Source organism: Seriola aureovittata, chromosome 5 (genome assembly GCF_021018895.1).
Source record: "Seriola aureovittata isolate HTS-2021-v1 ecotype China chromosome 5, ASM2101889v1, whole genome shotgun sequence".
NCBI lineage: Eukaryota > Metazoa > Chordata > Actinopteri > Carangiformes > Carangidae > Seriola > Seriola aureovittata.
Window position 1 is genome coordinate 15,255,977 of NC_079368.1, and position 20,954 is coordinate 15,276,930.

The window sequence follows — 20,954 nt, forward strand, 5'->3', positions numbered from 1 at the left end:
GTGTGTCATTGAAGGGACATATAAAGGTTACAGACATGGGTGCTATGGGTGCATGCCAATGAGAAACCAGAGCCACCATCACAGTGAGCACCACTACAGAGGGAACGAAAGAGAGAGGTAGGGAGATAAAGATGGACAGAGTGAGCTTGAAATGGAGCCACACAATTTGTTACAACGACCTATGAATGCCGCACAAAGAGAGAAAGAGACATTCATACCTAATGTTAGCTGTGCAATTCCTAAAAAAAAGGGCAAAGGCAAAACAGGAATTGAAAAAAATAAATTTATCTGAGCAGTTCAAACATAAAATTAGCCTAGTAAAAAATTAAGTAATATTTGTGTAACACTGACAGTCCATTACACATTGTTTCTTCCTGTTTTATGTGATTAATAATAATTCTATTACTATACCTTCATCCTCAGACACGTCTAGTATCTCATCCACTGTTTCAGGGAAACTCATGCGATGTTTCTCTGTGGTTGTCTGCAGGGCACAGATAGAGGAGAAAGAACCAATTACAGATGACATCAACAGAACAAGTGAAAAAGTTTTAAACTTGAATTTTAAATAGTATTTCCATGTGATTATCATGGCCACATAATGCCAGTACTGTACCATGATGGCATAATAGCATTTTTAAACTTCTCACCATGGAAACCGTCTCCTCAGTGACAAGCTTCAAGACGTCAATCACAGAGATGTAGCCCAACCTCTTAGCTATGGCGAGAGCTGAAGTACCGTTCTAACAGACAGAGAGGAGCAGATTGATTAGATCACTGAAGACCAAACGTCTTAAATGAGCTTAAGGGAAGAGATGGCGTATTCATGCTCACTGTAGTGGTCTCGTTGGGCTGGGCTCCATGCTTCAGCAACAGTGTCACAATGTCTGTGTGTCCCTGCTGGGCCGCCTGGTGCAGAGGAGTGTATCCAAGCTGGAAGAGTGACAAAAGACAAGACAAAACAAGCGAATACGTCAACTTGGGCTCTGGGAACTGCTGACCTTACCTGTCAGACAACCTTTCTAGAATAAACTGTGTTTCTAATTACAACACATATGGGCATTTATTATCATACAAGTATAAATAAAAATGAACCAGTTTTGAACTGCAGTGAAAGTGTCCCTGGAATAAACAGCAAATCATGTTATTAAAAAAGAGTTACTCCCATCATCCCTTACATAAAAAAACAAAAAAAAACAACAGGAAAGATCTTATCACACTTTAGAGAGGTAAAATACCCTCATACCAAAAAATCATTATATAAAAAGGCCCATGTTAACATCTGGGGATCCCTGCTACAGTCACGACCCGTGCTGGAGAATGCATTATAACTGTATTACTGATGAATGAGACAGAGAGAGTTGACACAATGTAGCTCTGTGACTCATGCCCAGGCTAATTTTGTTGTAGTTTTATCCAAAACCAGAGGGAGGCACTCACCCTTGTTTTGCTGTTGACATTGGCCTGTTGCTGCAGGAGGAACTTCACCATCTTGATGTTGCCATAGTGACACGCTACATGCAGAGGAGTGTAACCCATCTGAGAGGAGAGAGAGAGAAACAGCAGAAAGTCCTCAACACAAAAACATCAAAGTCGCATAACTTTAGTGTCTTAATGACCTTTTAATTTGACTACATTATGCAGATTTGATCCTATTTGAGGTTGAATGTCTCATGAATATTACATCAACCGATGGGTCAAATTCACACTGTAAATTTATTTCTGAAAAGACAGTGATGATAAAAAATGCATTCAGGCTGTAATTTAGGAGAGACAGGATACAACTGTTTCTTGTGCACAGGATAGGAACAATAACAATACCATCAATTCTAACACCTCGACATTACAATAATTTCCAATTTCAAGAACCCCACAACAAATACTACCATATAAAATGCTATTATCATGTCAAATAAGTTTCATTTTTTAAGGTTGTAGTTCGTGGTGCTGTTGTCCTGACCACATTATATGATTCTACACTTAAATTACACTTATCTATATTAATCTGATACAATTCCACATCAAAACACAGCTGTAAAACCAATGCACCAGAGGTCTGAGTGATCTGAACCCCTCTAGGGTCTGCCATGTATTGATGGTAACATAACCCTCTGCCATGAGATCATAAGGCTATTTTTATTACAGAACTTAAGACACTATCTGCTACTGCACAAGTAGTTTCTACACAGATAAGGGTTTGATAACCTGGACCACGGTTTAACGTGAAACTCTCTTAACCCTCTGTTTATTTATTCTTTTAATTATAGGACCAAAAGACTGAAGAGGTCATACCCGTGTGGCTGCATAGACTGAGGCTCCCTGCTTCACCAAGATATCAGCGATGCCAACATGTCCTTCCTGTGCCACCAGGTGCAAAGGGGTTAATCCACTCTGTAGGCAACAAAAGTTAAAACGACAAATATATCACAGCACAGATCACAGATATGCACGCATATAATCCCCCTTTTAGTCACTCTTTCATCATTTATCTGGTTCTTGCCTTGTTGCCAAGGTTGACATTGGCCTGTTTGGAGATGAGCAGGGAGACCATGTCGGGCCTTCCTTCCTGCGAGGCCAGGTGGAGAGGTGTGACTCCCTGCAGTGACTCAGCATTGGCCGAAGCTCCGTATTGCAGTAGGCTGTTAGCCACCTCCACCTGGTTCTGCTTAGATGCTATGTGCAGGGCAGTGTAGCCGTTCTGGAGCACAGACATGAGTAGTGGTCAGAAAAACTATAATAATTGTCACATTCAGGATTAGGTGTGTGTGGATTTGCAATTCATTTTTCCTTTTACCCTGGCTGCGCTATGTGGTGACCCTCCCTTGCTGACAAGCAGGTTAACAACATCCAGATTGTTGTGATGTACAGCGACATGCAGAGGAGTCAGCCCATTCTGTAAAAAAAGAACCAAAACTTCATCAGCGTGTGTTACATCATACATAACTTTTTTTAAAAATCTTTTGATACTTCCTCCTATAGATCCAAGATCTTTTTGTTTTTCTTACCTTCCCCGCAGCATTAGGGTTGGCTCCTCTCTCCAGCAGCAGCTCTGCTACGTCCACTTTGCCATACTTAGAGGCAACATGCAGCGGAGTGAAGCCTTTCTACAGAGGCACCAACAGGAATTGGGACACAATATTAGGGTGGCTGAGGCTCAAAATCCAAGGTCTGCAAATACCTAACATTAGGTAAGACATAGGCCAGAATATGCTTTACCTTGGTCATCTTGGTCTGCTGAGCCTCCATGTCCAGTAGGATGCGGACGGTTTGTACATGACCTTCCCGGGAAGCGATGTGTAGGGGTGTGTGTCCTGCTGTGGTGGTGGAGTTGGGATTGGCTTTATGCTCCAGCAGCAGCTTCACAAGCTCCTTGTGGCCCATCCGAGCGGCACAATGCAAAGGTGTTTGGTCATCCTGGTCAGGGAGGAGAGGGAACTTATGAAATGTAACGTACTGTACGAAACATCTAAAAATGAGGTCTTCTACCAGCCCTGTTTTAATTTCTAAGCTTCTCCACTGTGTTCTTCACTACCAGTCAAAATGAGGCTGTGGTGTGCAGGAGCAGAATTAGCCTGTAGAAACAAAGCTCTGTCTACATCAATAGCCAAGAATCAGTTGCTAGACTGACTTTTTTAAAATCAACGCTTTCATATATCATATAACAAAATGAGGCTTTTGACGCATTTACAATATGTCTATGAGGAATCTTTTGCACGAGTCTGTGACTGTGCTGTGTGAAATCTCTACCTTGGCCTTGGCGTCCACTGGTGCTGCATTCTGCAGTAAAAACTCTGCCACCTCATAGTGTCCCGCTCGAGATGCCATATGGAGAGGAGTCTCCACTTTCTGCTCACACACACAAAAAAACACAACAAAACACACAGTCAGACCTTTTAACAAAAATGTTATTGTGGGTTATTTAGTTATTTGTGTTGCTCTTGGAATCTCAGATGGGAACTCACCACGTTGGAGGCGCTGGGGGAAGCTCCTTTCTGTAGCAGGATCTTCACAATGTTTAGATGACCCATAAATGATGCCACATGCAAGGGGGTCAGGCCAGACTGTTTAAAAGGAGGGCAGAATTACAAGAATTATAAGTGGACTTGCAGATTTATTAAAGCACCTGAATAAATTTAGATCCTTTTACTTTGAACCCTTTTTTAGATAAATGTTTCTCATTTATTTCATTCCCTCTTGATCTCTCACCTCAGTTACAGCCTCTAATGATGCAGAGTGTTTGAGCAGGAGATCCATCACGCGCATGTGGTTCTTTTTACAGGCAATATGCAAAGGAGTGAAGCCATTCTGTAAAAACAAAGGGACAGTTATCATCACCACGATGGTAAGAAGTAACTTTGCCTTTCCTGAATAGACAAATTAACTGTGTTCTCCTGCGTGCTTGTCACTGACCAGTGCCCGGGAGTTGGGTTTGGCCCCTTTGTCCAGCAGTACTTTGGCCATGCGGTGGTGGCCACAGTGTGCCGCCACATGCAGAGGAGTGAGGTGGTCCAGTGTGATGTCATCAATCTCTGCGTTGTACTGCAGAAGCTGCTTGACGCAGTCCATGTGGTCACCCTGTGCTGCCATGTGGATTGGAGACAGGCCATTCTGAAAAAAAAAAAAAACAAACAAAACCCCCGCCCAAAAAAACATGTTGATTCTCTCATTCCTTGCAAAACAGGAGGCAAATTGTCTTGTAGTGAAAACAATCAGATTAAGAAGCAGCAGCAAGAGGAATACATGGCTGCATTTGGCTGGTGGATGACAAACTTTCATTTTAATTCTCTCAAATTAAGACTATAAAAAACAAAACACACTGATTTGCGTTCACAACCAAACCAGATGAGTGAAGAATTTTCTTTACTTGTATCTACAGTAGATGGTTTACCTTTGTCTTTGCCTGGATGGGGGCCCCATGGTCCAGCAGGATCTCTATAATCCTGACATGACCATTTCTGGCTGCACAATGCAGAGGAGTCAGCTCATCCTGGAGAGAGACAATTGTTAGTGATTTAGTTAATGATACATCAAAGACAGTGAGTGAATCAAAGAGTTTAGGAAACAGTAGGATAGATGTCTGCTGCACCTTGGTCTTGGCATCGATCTGCGCCCCTCTGTCCAGCAGGAGTCGGACCATGATCACATTCCCTCGTCTGGATGCAATGTGCAGAGGAGTGATGCCGTTCTGCAGAGAGATACAGATACACTTACATACACACTCTAAGAGAACAGAAAGCAAGTACAAGAGATGAACCTCCTATTAGTTATGCCCTACCTTTGGGGTGAAGTTGACATTGGCTCCTCTATTGAGCAGCAGTTGAGCTACGTTCAAGTTTTCATAGTGTGCAGCAATGTGGAGGGGTGTGAATCCAGTCTGCGGGGACACATCAGGGTGAGTGTATGTCACTTTCATTACCTTTGCACTTTGAAACTCAAAGACAAACCAAACAAGGACACCAAACAAGGATGTCCATTCCTACTTTACATGTAGTACACACCTGTACATCGCATTCACACACACGCCCACACACCTTGCTGAGAACATCAGGATTGGGGTCGTTCTGCAGAAGCACCGCGGCTGTGCGTGTATCGTCGTTGCGCGCTGCAATGTGCAGCGCAGGGAGGCGAACCTTTCCCTTGGTGCCATAGTTGATGAGCAGGGCTACGACATTTTCATGCCCCTGCTGAAGGGCCACGGCCAGAGGAGTAAATCCATCCTGAAGGACAAGGGAGAGGGTTAGGATACTAATTAACTCATGGAGAGAAAACTGGAGAGATGTAAGGAGAGAGGCTTATGAGAACAAAACAGAATGGAAGGACAGCGAGTCTGGATCAGCGAGGATGGGATTGAGGACTTTGGGAGATTACTCTTTGAAAACTTCTCTCAGGTCTTTGGTACCTCAGTTGGAATGCTCTGATTGGCTCCGTTCTCCAGAAGAAACTTCACAACCTCTAGATGGTTTTCTTGCGCAGCCATGTAGAGTGGAGTGAAACCCTTCTGTCTCAGGAAGACGCACACACAACAGACACACACATACAGACACACAGCAGCAGCAGAGGAGACACAGGCACAGCAACAGAAAGGTAGGAAGACAGTCACAGATGCACACACAAGGATGTACACAGAAAGGAAACACCAACACACAGAAATATAGGAACAAAGACACATGTTAACAGATGGAACTGCAATAGTTACTACAATGGTTTCACAGTAAAGTTGACATAGTAAGTACTGATGAGTGGCCTCAGTGTCCTGTGATCACCGCTGTGAGAGCAGCACTGAATCTCACCTGGGACTGAGCATTGACATTGGCCCCGTAGTTAACCAGCTCTGTGACCACCTGCTCCTGCCCTGCCAGGGCTGCAATGTGCAGGGCCGTATTCCCTTTCTGTTTAAACACAGATACATGAGGATAAGAGTACACAGTCATAATGAGCACTGACAACCAACATTTATATGCAAAGTGCATGTAGGTTTTGGGCATGTTAGGTTTTGTAGCTGGACAGATCTTTCATGTTGTATTCTGACATTAGATACTGAATAACGCTTTGACCATTTTTAATGGGGTAAATAAATAGCATTGATTCACATATAAAACAAAAGGTATCATTTTAAATTTTTCTATAGTAATATTGATGCTAGTTTTAGTATCAAAATGTAGATCTAAATCAGGAACTATCTAAGAATAATTAAATAAAAGTGCATATTTGAGCACTCATCATGTCAGCTCTCAGTGCTTCACAGGTTTTGATACCCATTTTGCTTGGTTCCAAAATAGGTAGGTAGTAGTATTTTTTTCAGGAGATTTTACCTTTGTGGTGGTCTCCAGTACGATTCCATTGTGGAGTAGCTCCAGCACCATTTTGACATGGCCTTCTTTCGAGGCCAGATGTAACCCGTTGAGCCCATTCTGAGTGAGAGAGCAGAGCAGACCTCATACTGAAGGGTCCGAAACACGCTATGAACACAAATATCCCCTGATCTTAAAGAAATAAACATGTATACACACAAACTCATGTAGGCCATGCCAAATGAAACGACTGGGGTTGTTATCGCACAAACCACAGCAGGCAAATACTTACACTAGACACCACGCATGCAGTACTCTCAGAATCAAAGTGGTCATTAGGGAAAAACAATGTCTACGGGGATGAAAATCATGATGTGATCATTTTCATTTGATTAATGATGGTGAGGAGGAGGAGGAGAGGGAAGAGGAGGACGGAAGGGGGATGGCAGGCCGCTGGTCTCGTAGCTGGGAAGAATACAAGCCGTGTGGAATAGGTCTGACCTCACACAGCCTTCCTTCAGCCGCACAGGACATGTGAGGTTGGACCTTTCCCACACCACTGATATTATTCCTCTGAGTGGGGAGACCACAGCACACCATCACTCTACTGCAGACAGAGGAGAGAAGGAGGGAGGGGAGAGAGAGGGAGGTGATGGGGGGGGGGGGGGGGGGGGGGAGAAAAAAAAAAAAGGGAGGTGAGTTAGTAAACCGGTAAACCAGGTGGAGGAGAGAGGGTAGTGGAGCAGTTGTTAGGCTGAGAAGGACAGAAGAGGAGGGAAAACACAATAATGGGAGGGCAGGAGTGAGGCAGCGTGCTGGTGAGCAACCCATGGCAGAGGTATCCACTCAGACAAGTTAACAGAGACACAACTGCCACAGTCAAACCTCCACCTGGCCACACTCCCATCAGACTGGACATACAGCACCAGGACAAACAGTCACACAACCACAACAACAACACTGTCGCCGCCGGCGTTAAAGTGACAGTCTACAACTGTTTTCAAATATAAAGATCATTCTGTATCACCACAAACACATTTGGAGGGTAAGTAGCACAGAGTTGTAAAACTTAGTGGATAAATAGATCCTCTTGACTTGGACTATGGGAAACCTATTATTTATTTATTTTTCTGACATTTTAATAGATTAATTCAGAAAATAATCTACATATGCTTCAGATTGATAATGAAAATCAATAGTTGCCGCCCTCAGAGATTCAACCTGTGTTTGTGATAAATGTAAGAACATGGAGATACATAAGAAACTATAGCCTGCGTTTCATGTCTTTATGATTCCACTGAATCTGGCCAAAATTAAAGCTACTATGTGTAGAATTTAAACATTTCTAATTTTGCTGCCATCTGGTGGTAATATAAATAAAGACAGAGTAGCTTGACTGAAAGCAACATGTATAGTACGCTGGACCAATTTTCACAAAAAGTGTTTAATGTTTCTACAAACAAAAAGTTATCAGGCTAATTTGAAAGAAGCTATAATCACATAAAAATCCCACATACAGGAGCTGCAAGGGCAAAACTGGAGAGCAATAAGTTGTATGTTGTAGATCATCACTTTAACTCAAACACAATTAACACCAAACAGCGGAAATAACCCAATATCATATGATAGCTATCAACAAAACAATGAATTCATCTTGCAAGTCCAAAAAATTCTGGTATCAGACAGTATTTCTGCTGTAATTGTAATTTTAATCCATTGGGTGTTTCCCTTCGTTATCATCAGGGCGTTTGGCGGAAATGGACCACTGTACAGTGTCACTTTACATGAATAAATCTCTTGTTATGTGGGGTCTGTTATGAGGCCCGTGAATAGGCCTCATAGACATCCTGACAGAAGCATTATCAGCAATAATAACAAAATGTTGAGGAAGCATAAGTGAATGGAAGGGAAACCATGACTAAGTTAGATTAATGAGCCAGAAGAATCTCTCTCTCTCTCTCTCAAACACACACACACACACACACACACACACACACATACTTTTTGGCAAAGTTTCAGTAGCCTGAGGGCAGCAGTCCTAGCCCACAAGCACTGCCTCTTCCTGGACACTCTGGGAACAACCGTCAGAGTAAAGGAGGCAGGATGGAAGAGGCAGGGCGAAGGAGAAGACCCTGCCCCATTTATCACCTTCCCCCGGAGACCCTGTATACTCTACCTGTCACCTCCAGCCACTGATTAACAGTCTACCCGAGCATGCACTTACAGTACAGTGCATGACTGAGTGCACAGGCAGATGAATGGGCATATAACAGCACAGTGGTAACTTCAGACACATCATGCACACTGGTCACTCAAAACACATTTATATAGAAATAATGATACAACAAATGGTGATATACATGGACAATATTTGAGCAGAATACAATGAAATGAACAAATGATTATGAATTAGATCCTAAATGAAACCATATATTTGGTTTATAACTAACTCTATGACTTATAACTTAGCGCCATTAGTGAAATTGTACCGCTGTTTCCATTCACACATTGTTGTTCTTTTTTTGAATTAGAAGCAGGCAGCACACCCACCTCCTGAATTTTAATTTAATCAGCTAGAAAGCAGATAGACAGAATACTAAACCCTGGCAGGATTCAAATGTGGGCAAATGAACACTCAAATATTTCTATTTCTATTCTTGCCATGCACTATTACGCAGTACAACTGAAGATCATTTTTGCAGATGAGCAAAATTACCCGACTTGAATAAAAGGACAAGAGTGGCAAGTACAAAATAAATAAAAATCACTGGCTGATAGTTAAATGAGCTTGCCGGTCCGAAGCTATAACTTAGGGAATGTGCAGCTCTCTCACCTGATTGGCTGTATTTATATCAATGCCATTTTTGATATGTTCCAGGGCCTTGTCCAAGTTGCCAGAACGGGCCGCTCGGAGAAAACTGTTGCCAGCATCTGCCTGCAAGTGAAACAGAGAGAGGGAACGAGAAGGGGGGGGTAAGGGGTATAAGAGAAAGTGAGAGACACATAAAGTAGAGGAATAGAGAGGAAAAGTGGAGAGGGAGACAGAGTTTGGTTATTATTTTTAGAAATAAAAGCATGTAAAACTGAAAACGTTCAGTAGCAAGATGGCGGTTACCCATCAGTTTTCCTCTCATTTCATTTCCTCCCCTGGTATTTTGGCAAGTGCAGTTTGAAAATCTGCATTTGCACCTTGAAATTTGTGTGTTTGAGGTTGTGGTGGGAACGCCAGTGAAGTAATAGCAGTAGACAGACTCCCCTCTTAGTGTGAACTGGTCTCTCAGTTCCACAAAACCTCTAAAAAGATATGTCCATAAGTCTACCTGCTGCTCTGTACTCTGGTGATAAGGCAAGTGTGATTATACTACACAGACAGTCTCTGGTGTGTCGGTCTCTGGGTTTATGTGTGTGAATGAAAGAGAGAGAAAGAGACACAAGGTGAATGGAGAAGGAGAGAGAGAGAGAGAGAGAGAGAGAGAGAGGAGAGAGAGAGAGAGAGAGAGAGAGAGAGAGAGAGAGAGAGAGAGGGATTGGCGAGTCCTGGCTCACGGGCCAGCTCATGGCACGTCTAGTGTTTTTGTCTGTGTTTTGTTTGTGTCTGAGGGCTTCATGCCTCTCCCAGGCAGCCAGGGGTGCTGCTGAAACAGGATCACTCATGCGGCACAGGGGGAGAGCGAGGGAGAGGAGAGGAGGAGAACGGGAGCAACTGAGGGAAAACCACACGGAGAAACTTGACTGCGGCAAACCCTGCACCTTTTCATTTCATTTACATAATCTCCCCTCTCCCCGTACCCATCCCCTCCCGACATCATCCCCTCCCTCCATCTCACCAGCTATCTCAAAATGCTGGTCAGGAGAATCAACAGCCATCCAGTCATTCGGTGCATGTTTTCAAGCACAAAATGCAGAGATTAAATTCATTTGCAAACCTCTGATTTCCTAAATGCTGCCACACACCAAAACACCAAAGAAACTGCTTTCCTCAACTTCATAACATAGTGCCTTAAGATTGTGTTGTCTATTGTTGTGACAGGGTTGTCGGTCCTCTTTTGACAGAGAGGGAGTGAGCCTGGGTAAAAAAGAGAAAAGATCCACATGCCTGGAGTAAAGGCATAGCAACAAATGACACAACCCACACTCAGCATGACACCAGTGGCACAGTGCTGTGCAAAGAGAGAGAGGTCACTTTGAAAAAAAAGAAGTGAGGGCGACGGCAGGGAAACAGAAAACTTTCAAGCTGACTGAAGTAGCAAAGTTTCTGACAGTCTGCAATTCTTGTTCTTCATGTCAAACTTTGTACAATGGCAACGTTTCCACTTATCAGATGAACTTCATATAGTACACAACATCCTGTGTGCAAAGTAATAAATCCTGGGCTTTGTGCGAGTTCACAGACTCACACGGAGCCACTTGCCTCTGAGTCATAGCCATTCTCTCCAATAAATGGTTTTGTTTTTAGCTTTCGCTCACAGATAATTGAGAGGCATATTACTCTGCAGTACAAAGCCTCTGAGTCACTCACTCACACTCACACACACACACACACACACACACACACACAAAAGTAATAAAAACAGAACATTGGATGTACTGTAAAGTAAAAAACTGCATTTATAAATCTACCATATGATATTTAGATTTACTTTAAGATACAAGAAACACTCAAAACAAAAGAGGTACAAAAACATATAGAGGTATTTCAACACATATTGTAAAGTCTCTGAGCTACTGTCTCTAGTTCAGTCGTCTCAGTTAATGGTTTTATTTACTTACAGTTGCTACGGTTGTATTGGTACTATTTTCCTCCCATAGATGTTCTCATTCACTTTCACTTTGAAGAAGATGATAAGCTAAAACCCTCTTCCATCTAGACTGCAACGAACTGACCCCTGGACACACACACACACACACACACACACACACACACACACACACACACACCTGTCACAACAGTTATGATTACCATACTGGGATACAGCATCCATAAATTATCTATAAATGGATTTCAAGTTTCATAATTGGAAAAACAGACTTTTCTCATACTGTTAGACTTGAGTACATTTTGGATGTAAAAGCTAAATATATCAGGAAGCACAAGCTCTGCACAGTGTAGCAGAGTGCAGACTGTTGTATCTGATGTTTGCAGACTCTGCCATGGTGAGACAAGAAAAATCCTTCCATCAAAGTCGGAGCAAATACAGCTGATGCAAAGACAACCACAACTTAACATAGTATACATGGTTTGAAAGCAAATGGCAGCATGGTAACGCCATGGTGACCCCGACTGAGGCCCCTCTACAGGCGACCCATCCCCCTGGACTCAAAGCACTGCACCACAGAAACAGCCTCCTGAAAGTTTATAAGACGACAGAGACTCACACTATAATCCCTCCAGAAAAGACTCAAGTGAGATGTCGCCGGTTACAGCAAATTCTCTCTCTCTCCATGGTGACACTTTCCTAGTGATCAGTCCTGCATTCTCATGTGTGTGTCTGCATGTTTCTGTGTGGATCTGCTTGCGTCAAGAAGTGAGTGCGTGGTGTGGTGAGATAAGGATGCAGGGGAACCACACCCATCCACTAACTCGTAAACAGGTACGGTGCACATGCACACAGCAGTGGAAGCACACACATACAGCAGTCTAAAAAAGCTCTGTGGTATAATTCCTCCTCTATGTTTTTGCTGGACTTTGGTGTGATTTAGATGAATGAGTCCCTCTCTGATTATCCCCATAGAGAATGGACAAGCTCCGGAGTCTGGAGCTGAGCACAAAATGAGCGAGCACATTAATCATACTGTTTGGAGGAAAACAGACAAGACAATAACCTGCTCAGCAGCTTCATGGTTAACATGAGCAGTATCAACACACACTGTCCTGCAATGTGCATCTGTGCAGCTGTCCTCAGGCGGAGACAGTTCAAGGCTCCTGATAATGAAGCTCAAAATTAACAAGTAAAATGATTCCCCTATCTCATCACAGAAAATCCTCTCTTCTTCTCATGTTTATCTCAGTTTTTCCTTCCTGTTGCCTTCTTTCCCTCCTCCATCCCCTGCTTCTTACATTTCTCTCTCTCCCCCCTCGCTTGCCTCCTCTGCTGGTGCTGCAGCAGACAGAATGACATCACCTCCTCGCCAGTGGACTGCAGTGCTCGAAAACTCAACGTGTACATATGTATGTGTTTGTGCGCACGAGGAGGAATGCCTGAGATCACGGTGGCACGGCTAGACCTAAAGAATCATGATTTTCCCACAAAAGACCGATCGTGTTTGTTTGCGACGATTTGCGGTGGGATCAGATCGACTGTGTGTTTGTGTGTGTGAAGGGGGAGAAATAAGACAATGTGAGGCAGGAATAGGAAGACAGGGAAACCGGAGAGTAGAAAGCAGTAGAAACTGTTTGTGATCTAATTGTAATGGATTTGAGAAGTGGGCTTGAAAATGGCTGTTAGAACTTCGCTATGCTATCTCTCCATCTGTGTTAAATCTCTGTGTAAACTGTTCCCACTCTATCTCTTTGCAGTGGCTGTATGCAAGATTACTTCCAGTTACTGTAATGCTGTACTGCCATCACAGTAGCTTCTTTTCTCGCCTGCCTTTGTTGATATAACAGCAATTTGGAAAACAAACTGGCTTCATCAGATGGTCACTGTGTCACTACACGCCAACAACAGCAAAGTGTTCATTTAACTGCTTCTACCGTTACATCAGTTGCAAGTTGACAAATTTCTGGGGGATTTCTTGTGATTTTAGCAAAGATGCTGATTATTGTGACGCAAAAGACAATGACTCACAGTTTCTGCCTCATTATTATACAATATTCATATGGATCAAGCAGAAATAGATGTGTTGCCCAGTTGCAGAAACAGTTTTAAGTCAGGGGCTCCAAAGTTTTTTTTTTTTTTTTTTTTTTTACTTGAGGCAATATCTACTTATAGTGCCTCACCACAGGTGAGGGCTTACACTAAGCAGCAACCTAAGAATCTTTCCTTCTCAGATTGTTTAATTTCAGGGATTTTTGAAGACACGACAGCATTGCACAAGAACAAAAATCTAACCAAAAATAGCAGGAAGATAGAATAGCTGTAAAAAAAAAATAAAAAAAAAATAAAACAGAAATATACTTTTTTCTCATACCATTAATCCCTTTTAACCCTAGACTTATCTTGGGAACCATTGGTTTAAAGTAATGTGTTCCTCCCAACAGTCTAGACAGGTTATAAGTCTGAAAAGGTCTCATTGCTGGTGAAATTGAATCCAGGACTATTTCACCAATGCAATTGAGAGACAAATCCTGGAGGTCTTCCACTGAATGTCAATGTGAGAATTTCTGTGTCAAAGATCAGGGTGATCCTTCTGGGATATGGAAGTATTATCTGCTTCATAGAATCTCAGCATTTCTATTAAAATTAACATAAAATTCACAATACAGAGAGCACCCCATCCTCTCTCTCCTTTTCTCTCTCTCTGTCTCTCTCTCTCTCACACACACACACACACACACACACACACACACACACACACACACACACACATACAAACACACACACATACAACATGAATTTGCTGACACAGCACCAGGTGCAAATCATGAATATTTTAAGTGCCACGGCAGCTCTTTGTACACCCAGTGTACACTTGCAATAATTTCCTGAACTTTAAACAACATAAATTGTGCAAACCCACCAAACTAACATTTTTTTCCCCCTGCTAAACTCAATATCTCTATGTATTTAAACCAAACAATGTGACTGGATGGTTTCTATACGTTGTAGGGGAACACTGAACGGCGGATATGGAAATTCCTGCAGAGTGCTTAAACAGCTATTCCATCACCCATTTCTGCTGACTTGCATTTGTTCTAGAAATTGATTTTCGTTCTTTGTCCTTTTTTCTCTGGCCTCCATCGCCGCCTTCATCTCTCAGGCTGCTTGAAGAGGTTGAGCGGGCAGCGAGCTGTTTCCGGCTACAGAGATGTAGTAAGTGTAGAGTCAGTCAGCCTGAGACCCATGGGACCGCTCAGCTATGGACACATTTACAGGAAGCAGGCGAGCGGGGCCACTGGGATGAAGCTGTTACATTCCCCCACTCAACACTGTCTGTCTGTATGTAAATCTGCCTGTCTGTCCGACCATTTGCCTGTCTGCTTCTATCCCCTGTATGTGTCGAAGCGTCTTGTCCCATTTTTACTATTTACTTTCTCACACTCCCACCCCCCTCCCCCCGGCCCTCCGTATCCCACTGTTTGTCCCTGCCGTACTCATTGATTGTCTCTTTATATTTTGCCCTGCTGCAGCCTCTGCGCTTGTAGATGAGATTGTCATGGTTACTGTGATCTCTTGTGGGGATGACAAAGAGGGTGAAAGCCAATCGGTGGAGATAGGGTTTGAAACCTATGGAGGATAGGATCAGGATATGGTAAACAACCTGTGTTTAACTGCACAATAACTCAACAGTAGAGAATATAACTGCTCGAGGGACAGAAAGATTAGATCATATATAAGAATAGAAGTAACTTCAGTCCAGATATTGGACTGATTTTAAATCTATAAAACTAAACTCTAGCACTGTGAAGCTTCATATAACTGTGGTTATATCTACACTGTAAACTGAATAATGCTTCAGCATCACACCTGCTAAAATAGCTACAGAAAAAAATCAGAAGTATTGTATTGTGAGCAACGTTTTTGCAGTGGTGGAAAGTAATTAAGTACAATTATTGAAATATTGACCATAAGTAAACTTTTTGAGGTACTTAAACATTCTACGTCAATGTTGTTTCTATTTTATGATACTTTACACTACTACTCCAGTACATTTATCTGACTGCTATAGAGACTCGTTACTTCTTCTAATTAAGCTTTTACATGTGATTCTTTTATAAAATGTTTTGTTATAAATTTAACTAGTCAACAGTGAAACTAAAAGTAGTTCAACTTCCACCTGCTACAATATTAAAACGCTGTTTGCATGTTCTGTATGATGATTACTGTTACTTTTGATACTTTAAGGACTTTAAGTGTGATTTTAGTATTGGTAATTTTACTTCAGAATAGAATTAAGTACAGAGTACTTCTTCCTCCGCTTCTCACTGTTCCTCTCAGTTACACAGCGCTGTTCTGGCTATTGAAATTGAGTATTGGCCATGTTTTCCTGTTGTTAAGTTGATCTGTTTACTTGCAAATTTCTCCTATCTTTGGAGGAACTAAAAAAATAAGGGTGAAATACTGCGAGAAGTGAAAGGTTTCAGACAACAGTGGACTCTGAGATGAATAAACTACTGACAGCATTGTAAATTCACTGCAGTGGAGCATTTCTACAAGTTGCATCATCTACAGTAAAACCACACACAAACTGCTTCTGCTATTAACCCCAGGTAAACTCTGGTTGATACTAAATTGGCTCTCGTACACACGCACATGCACATACAGCAGGGCCTTGTGATCGCGTGTCCTGTTTTGCCTGCTGGCTCAGTAGATTAAATAGTCTATAGTCTTCAGTGAAGCCGCGCTGAAAGAATCTCATTAATTGACCCACTAATCAGTTTACTGACCTCTAGTTTACTTACCACAGCTAATCCTGGTTGACATCATACAATCTGAACATCAAACAGAGGAACAAATAAAGTCAAAAACGAGATTAAGGAGGAAAACTGAACATGATACACACCCACACACTTACGCACTTACACTAATCTTGGATGCACATGCATCACAACTTTCAAAGATACCCCCAAGCAATCAAGCTCCCTCCCTATGGGAGGCTCCGTCTGAAGAGTTTGATCAAGTGCATTTATGTTTGAGTCTGTATGCAATGACTTGCTATGTGTTTTTAATGCTCCATTGCTTCTTTTGAGTTTTGATAAAAATCATAAGAAGTTAGTCTGCAATAAGAAAGTGACAAATTACTTTCTTATTAAGCAGGACCAGTGTTTAAATCTCCATGACCTGCATCTCTCTCATTTTTCTCTTTCAGTCGTATACTGAAAGATGAGGGCATATTCAGGACCGAAAACAAGAACGAGCAGTGAAAGCGGAGCCAGGGGGAAGTCCCCGAAACAGTGGATGTGAAGGGATGGAGAACAAGAATGCTACTTAGTAAACAGAGCAAACACAGAGAGGCATTCACTAAATAAAAAAAGAACTTTAACAAAATGGATGAAAAGTAAATACCAATACATCAATATTCATGTGTTAGAGACAAAGTACATTTGAAAGAAAAATGGATTTAAAACCGGGAACAAAGCCAGTGACAAAAGTCTTGGCCCATCACTGTCTGATGTGAAAGGATAAAGACAGGGAGCATCGGCAGGTGCATTAAATCTGAGAAAATGCAACCGAGGTTTTTATAGCAGAACAAAACATTGCAAAAAAAGACAGCAATAAAACAAGAGTGATGGAGAAGTGTACTGGTAGAGAGAGATAATATGAAGAGACAGCGAGAGTGACAGGAAAAGAGATGAAGTGAGAGCGTATAGAGGGAGGAAGGTGAAGAGGAGACGGAGAACAGCAGAGTTTGTGGTACTCACTCCAAAAGTGACGGTCTTGACTGGCATGCCTGTTGGCCCACCACTCTCTCTTTCTTACGTTTTCTGTTTCTCTCAAACTCACAGCTGTCTTTTCTGTTGCCCCCTGCAAGTGCTGCGGTACAGAGCACGCAGACCCCCGTCCAACGTAAACACGAACACACACACATATACACACACACACACACACACACACACACACACACACACACACACGCCCGCCCAGACGCACACACTTGAGTAAGCATGGTGGGTGGAGAGATTGAGGAGGGTGGGGGTTGAGGGGACGGGGGCCCATGGGTTTATCTCTGGAGGAATGCTGCCTGTATCTAAAGACACACATTTCACACGGACACAAAAACAAACGGGTGCCCCACACTCTCACCATGGGTTTCCTGCCTACATCCTGGTTCATTTTAGGCTACTTTCTTCCATTTTCTCTAACTTCATATTTCTAACTCTGCCTCAAACCCCTTTTATTTTTCTTCTCCTTTATTTCCATCGTTCTCTTCTTCTACCCTCCATCACAGTCTATGTTCTGCTCTCCACCTCATCTATCCTCTCCACCTTTCAGGTTTTGTTGCACCCCAACACTCTGTCACCCAAACTTTATCCCTCCTTTCTCCTGTCCCTTCTTACCAACACGTCACGCCCGTCTCTGTGTCTCCTGTATGTTTTGTGACAGGCAGACAATCATTTTTTTTCACGGACCAGGCAATACCAAAATAGCGTAGAGTTACTGTGGAGAATGGGTGTGTTTTTTCGGAGCGGGTCTGTTTCGGTCTGTGAGGTGACTTACAGTGACAAAGCGCTTGGCGGGGGGGTTGCTGCCACCGCCCCGTGACAATGGGCCAGACACACGGGGCGGGGGGAAGGACGGAGGGGCCAGCCTCTCAAAAGGCCCTGCCTCTTTTAATAAAGCGTCCGTCATTCCCTGCTTGAAAAGGCCTCCTTTTCTCTACCTCTCCCCTCCTCTCTCCCTCTCCTGGCTAAATGCTGGGAAAAGCACATCGCTGCCAAAACCATGCAGAGAGATAAATGCTTGTAGGAGAAGGGAAGGAGGGGGCAATGTAGAAAGAAGGCTACGCACTACTCAGTGCCACTGGACCGTGACCTGGGCAAAAACATCACGTGGGACGTCTCTCCTGTCCACAGTATTGAGTTTGGACAGTGATGAGAGCTCTGCTGCCAAAGAATGTGGGGCAGGGAACTTCGGACACTAATGTCCATGAAGACATGACAAATTATCCTGTGGTCCCCCATGGAAAGGGACAGCAACTCTTCCCCTCTGACATAAACCTCCTCTGGCTCAGCCTGCATGAGAAGTCATCATTAGTCCTACTTGATAACAGCTTCTTGATGTAGAATCGCTTAATGTGACTTCACTTCGATGTTTGAGCATCACTGTGCAGAATGATGCATTTCAGTTTAAAATGTGTGTGTACATGCAGGACTGTGTGACCGAAACCAGTTTGGAGGCCTATAATGTTCAATATGTAACTTATGTAAGTGTCATGTGGAAACTTTAACCTCTGGTTAAAACAACTAGTGCCCTTCCTGTAATCACTCGTCCTGTTCACGCTGGCCATTAAGAGATCTATTTCTAAAACCCAGTGTAAGTGATCGGGAACATCAGTCCTCATTCTGTGTAAGGATGTATTCAGAAGTTTATCTGAAGCTACTATGAGGGTTCAGTTAAACAAATCAAGCGAGTATGGTTAGTCTTTTTTAGTACTTTTGCCACAGCTCAGCACAGAAACACTGACTATAGAAACATTAACAATTGATATTAAAAAGACCAACTTAGAAGATACTCTGGAATACATTTTTACACAGAACAAGGAATGTGGATTTTATATCCTCCATCACGTCCATGGGAAACATGACCATGAGAAATGATTACAGCAAGAACAAACTGCTTCATACCCGTACATATGGGGACCTATTGTTTTAAGACAGACTCGAAAAAACATGAGTCCTTTAACCTTTTCAAATGAATTTTTTCTACAATTTTTTACTAGATTCAAGATTTTTCAGGAGAAGAGTAGGTGAGATTGAATAGAATTTTGTACTGAGTAACTTAGTGGGAAAAATATATAAGATACAAATTATCTTTCAAAGCAAACTATTTCTAAATGTCTTAAAACATCTCTGAAGGGTTTTTAAGTTCTGAAGCAGAAAAAAAGATGGCACAAAATAGGCATCAGGCTTGCATATGATGTAGGTGGGCTGGACTGAAGCTCACAGCATCATGAATATCTAGACTGTAACTCTGCACTAGCACGCAAACATGGATTCTCATATATTCTCTTGAGCAGGCAGTGACTATCAGAGTCTGTGGCCCAGTGTGGTTTCAGGTCATTATAACGTATAGGCCACACTCCAGTTTTGTAACAGAGTTGATTTAGGTTTGGGACAGACGTGCCCTCTGCACCCTGTGTCGAGCCCCTCTTGTTGGCAGGATAAAGGGCTACAGATGTCCACGTGTGCCGCTTGTGGTGGTTTATTGCCCGTGTCATGATGTCTCAGAGAACAGAGACTATAGTTGAAAAGGTGGGGGAGGAATCAACATAAACACTGGTCGTCTGTCAGCTGTCTTTCTTCAGCAAATTCTCACTGCCTCTCACATGCGGCCTAAAACCACACAGATGAAACAAATATATATTTAAGGGTTTAAGTATCGAAAATATAACGGACATCTGGGTGGCCACAGATGAAATTCGATCGTGCGTCACCTCCATCTCAAAGTGTGGTGCAGGTCTGAGCTGAAGCTGCAATATTTCCAGCTTTGCTTGACGCTTCGATTAACCAAATGGACAAAGTTCCTGGGTGGGAAGCCAGGTGGGCATCATGTATCATGTCCATCTTTCTGCAAAACCAATGCAGGTTGATCGGTTTGACTGTTCAGTGGAGGGAAGGATATGGGAGGAAAGCATGAAACTCTTTGTGCTGTTCATCCTTCTTTTAAACATCTTCACTGAGGTAAAAAAAAAAGAAGTGGCTGGAGACATGTAAATAACTGCAGGTATACAATAATCTACGCACTCTCCAGGCCAACAGAGGGAGAGGTAACCAAGCAACGGCAGGGTTACAGTTCACATGGGAACTGGACATGATTAATATGGAGATAAAAAGGGAAAAAAAACAAACATCCAGTATAAAAATAACTGTGTATTGTGTGTATTACACTTACAACTTGAAGAGCCTGGTTCCAAAGCAGGGAGCAGGTGTAGGATGATCAATTAAAAATTAAATACTTCGTACATTATCCCAAGTTTTGAATTCAAATGTTCTAAAGATGCTTCTATGTTGGCATAATGGCCCTCTAGTGGCAGCGTGGGACTCTGCAGTATTAGCCTGCAGCAGCTTCCAAGAGAGTATGGGCTGGGCCGGGCTGATTACTGCAGCCCTGGCACAAAACTCACACACACTCACTCACACATGCACACACACACACACACACACATACCCCCCCCCCACACACACACACACACACACACACACACACCACACATTCAACCTCTTATCCTGTGCTTCAGCTCCTCTTCACAAACTACATTAAGCTTGTCTGGCCTCTGAACTGTCAAAGGTGCGATTTAACTCAGCATTAACAGCAGCGGCTGTTAAAACTGCCTTTCTTCTGC

The 20,954-nt window shown here is 42.8% G+C and overlaps 1 protein-coding gene across 14 annotated transcripts in view; it reads right to left on the minus strand.

Moving 5' to 3' along the window:
- The window catches only part of ank1a (ankyrin 1, erythrocytic a), an 88,960-nt gene that overhangs the window by 26,814 nt on the left and 41,192 nt on the right, over window positions 1–20,954 (minus strand). For 8 of the 14 annotated variants that reach the window (XM_056376122.1, XM_056376114.1, XM_056376118.1 and 5 more), the window contains 22 exons: window positions 9,625–9,726; window positions 6,813–6,911; window positions 6,291–6,389; window positions 5,900–5,998; window positions 5,532–5,717; window positions 5,276–5,374; window positions 5,087–5,185; window positions 4,889–4,987; window positions 4,411–4,608; window positions 4,207–4,305; window positions 3,963–4,061; window positions 3,748–3,846; window positions 3,217–3,414; window positions 3,006–3,104; window positions 2,795–2,893; window positions 2,501–2,698; window positions 2,293–2,391; window positions 1,441–1,539; window positions 835–933; window positions 651–743; window positions 412–484; window positions 219–239 (listed from right to left, as the gene is read on the minus strand). In XM_056376122.1, the coding sequence (XP_056232097.1) occupies window positions 219–239; window positions 412–484; window positions 651–743; window positions 835–933; window positions 1,441–1,539; window positions 2,293–2,391; window positions 2,501–2,698; window positions 2,795–2,893; window positions 3,006–3,104; window positions 3,217–3,414; window positions 3,748–3,846; window positions 3,963–4,061; window positions 4,207–4,305; window positions 4,411–4,608; window positions 4,889–4,987; window positions 5,087–5,185; window positions 5,276–5,374; window positions 5,532–5,717; window positions 5,900–5,998; window positions 6,291–6,389; window positions 6,813–6,911; window positions 9,625–9,726 (2,455 nt within the window). Of the gene's footprint in view, window positions 1–218; window positions 240–411; window positions 485–650; window positions 744–834; window positions 934–1,440; window positions 1,540–2,292; window positions 2,392–2,500; window positions 2,699–2,794; window positions 2,894–3,005; window positions 3,105–3,216; window positions 3,415–3,747; window positions 3,847–3,962; window positions 4,062–4,206; window positions 4,306–4,410; window positions 4,609–4,888; window positions 4,988–5,086; window positions 5,186–5,275; window positions 5,375–5,531; window positions 5,718–5,899; window positions 5,999–6,290; window positions 6,390–6,812; window positions 6,912–9,624; window positions 9,727–12,167; window positions 14,264–17,313; window positions 18,485–20,954 lie in introns of those variants that run through there. The other 6 variants (XM_056376121.1, XM_056376117.1, XM_056376115.1 and 3 more) reach the window with 4 other exon arrangements.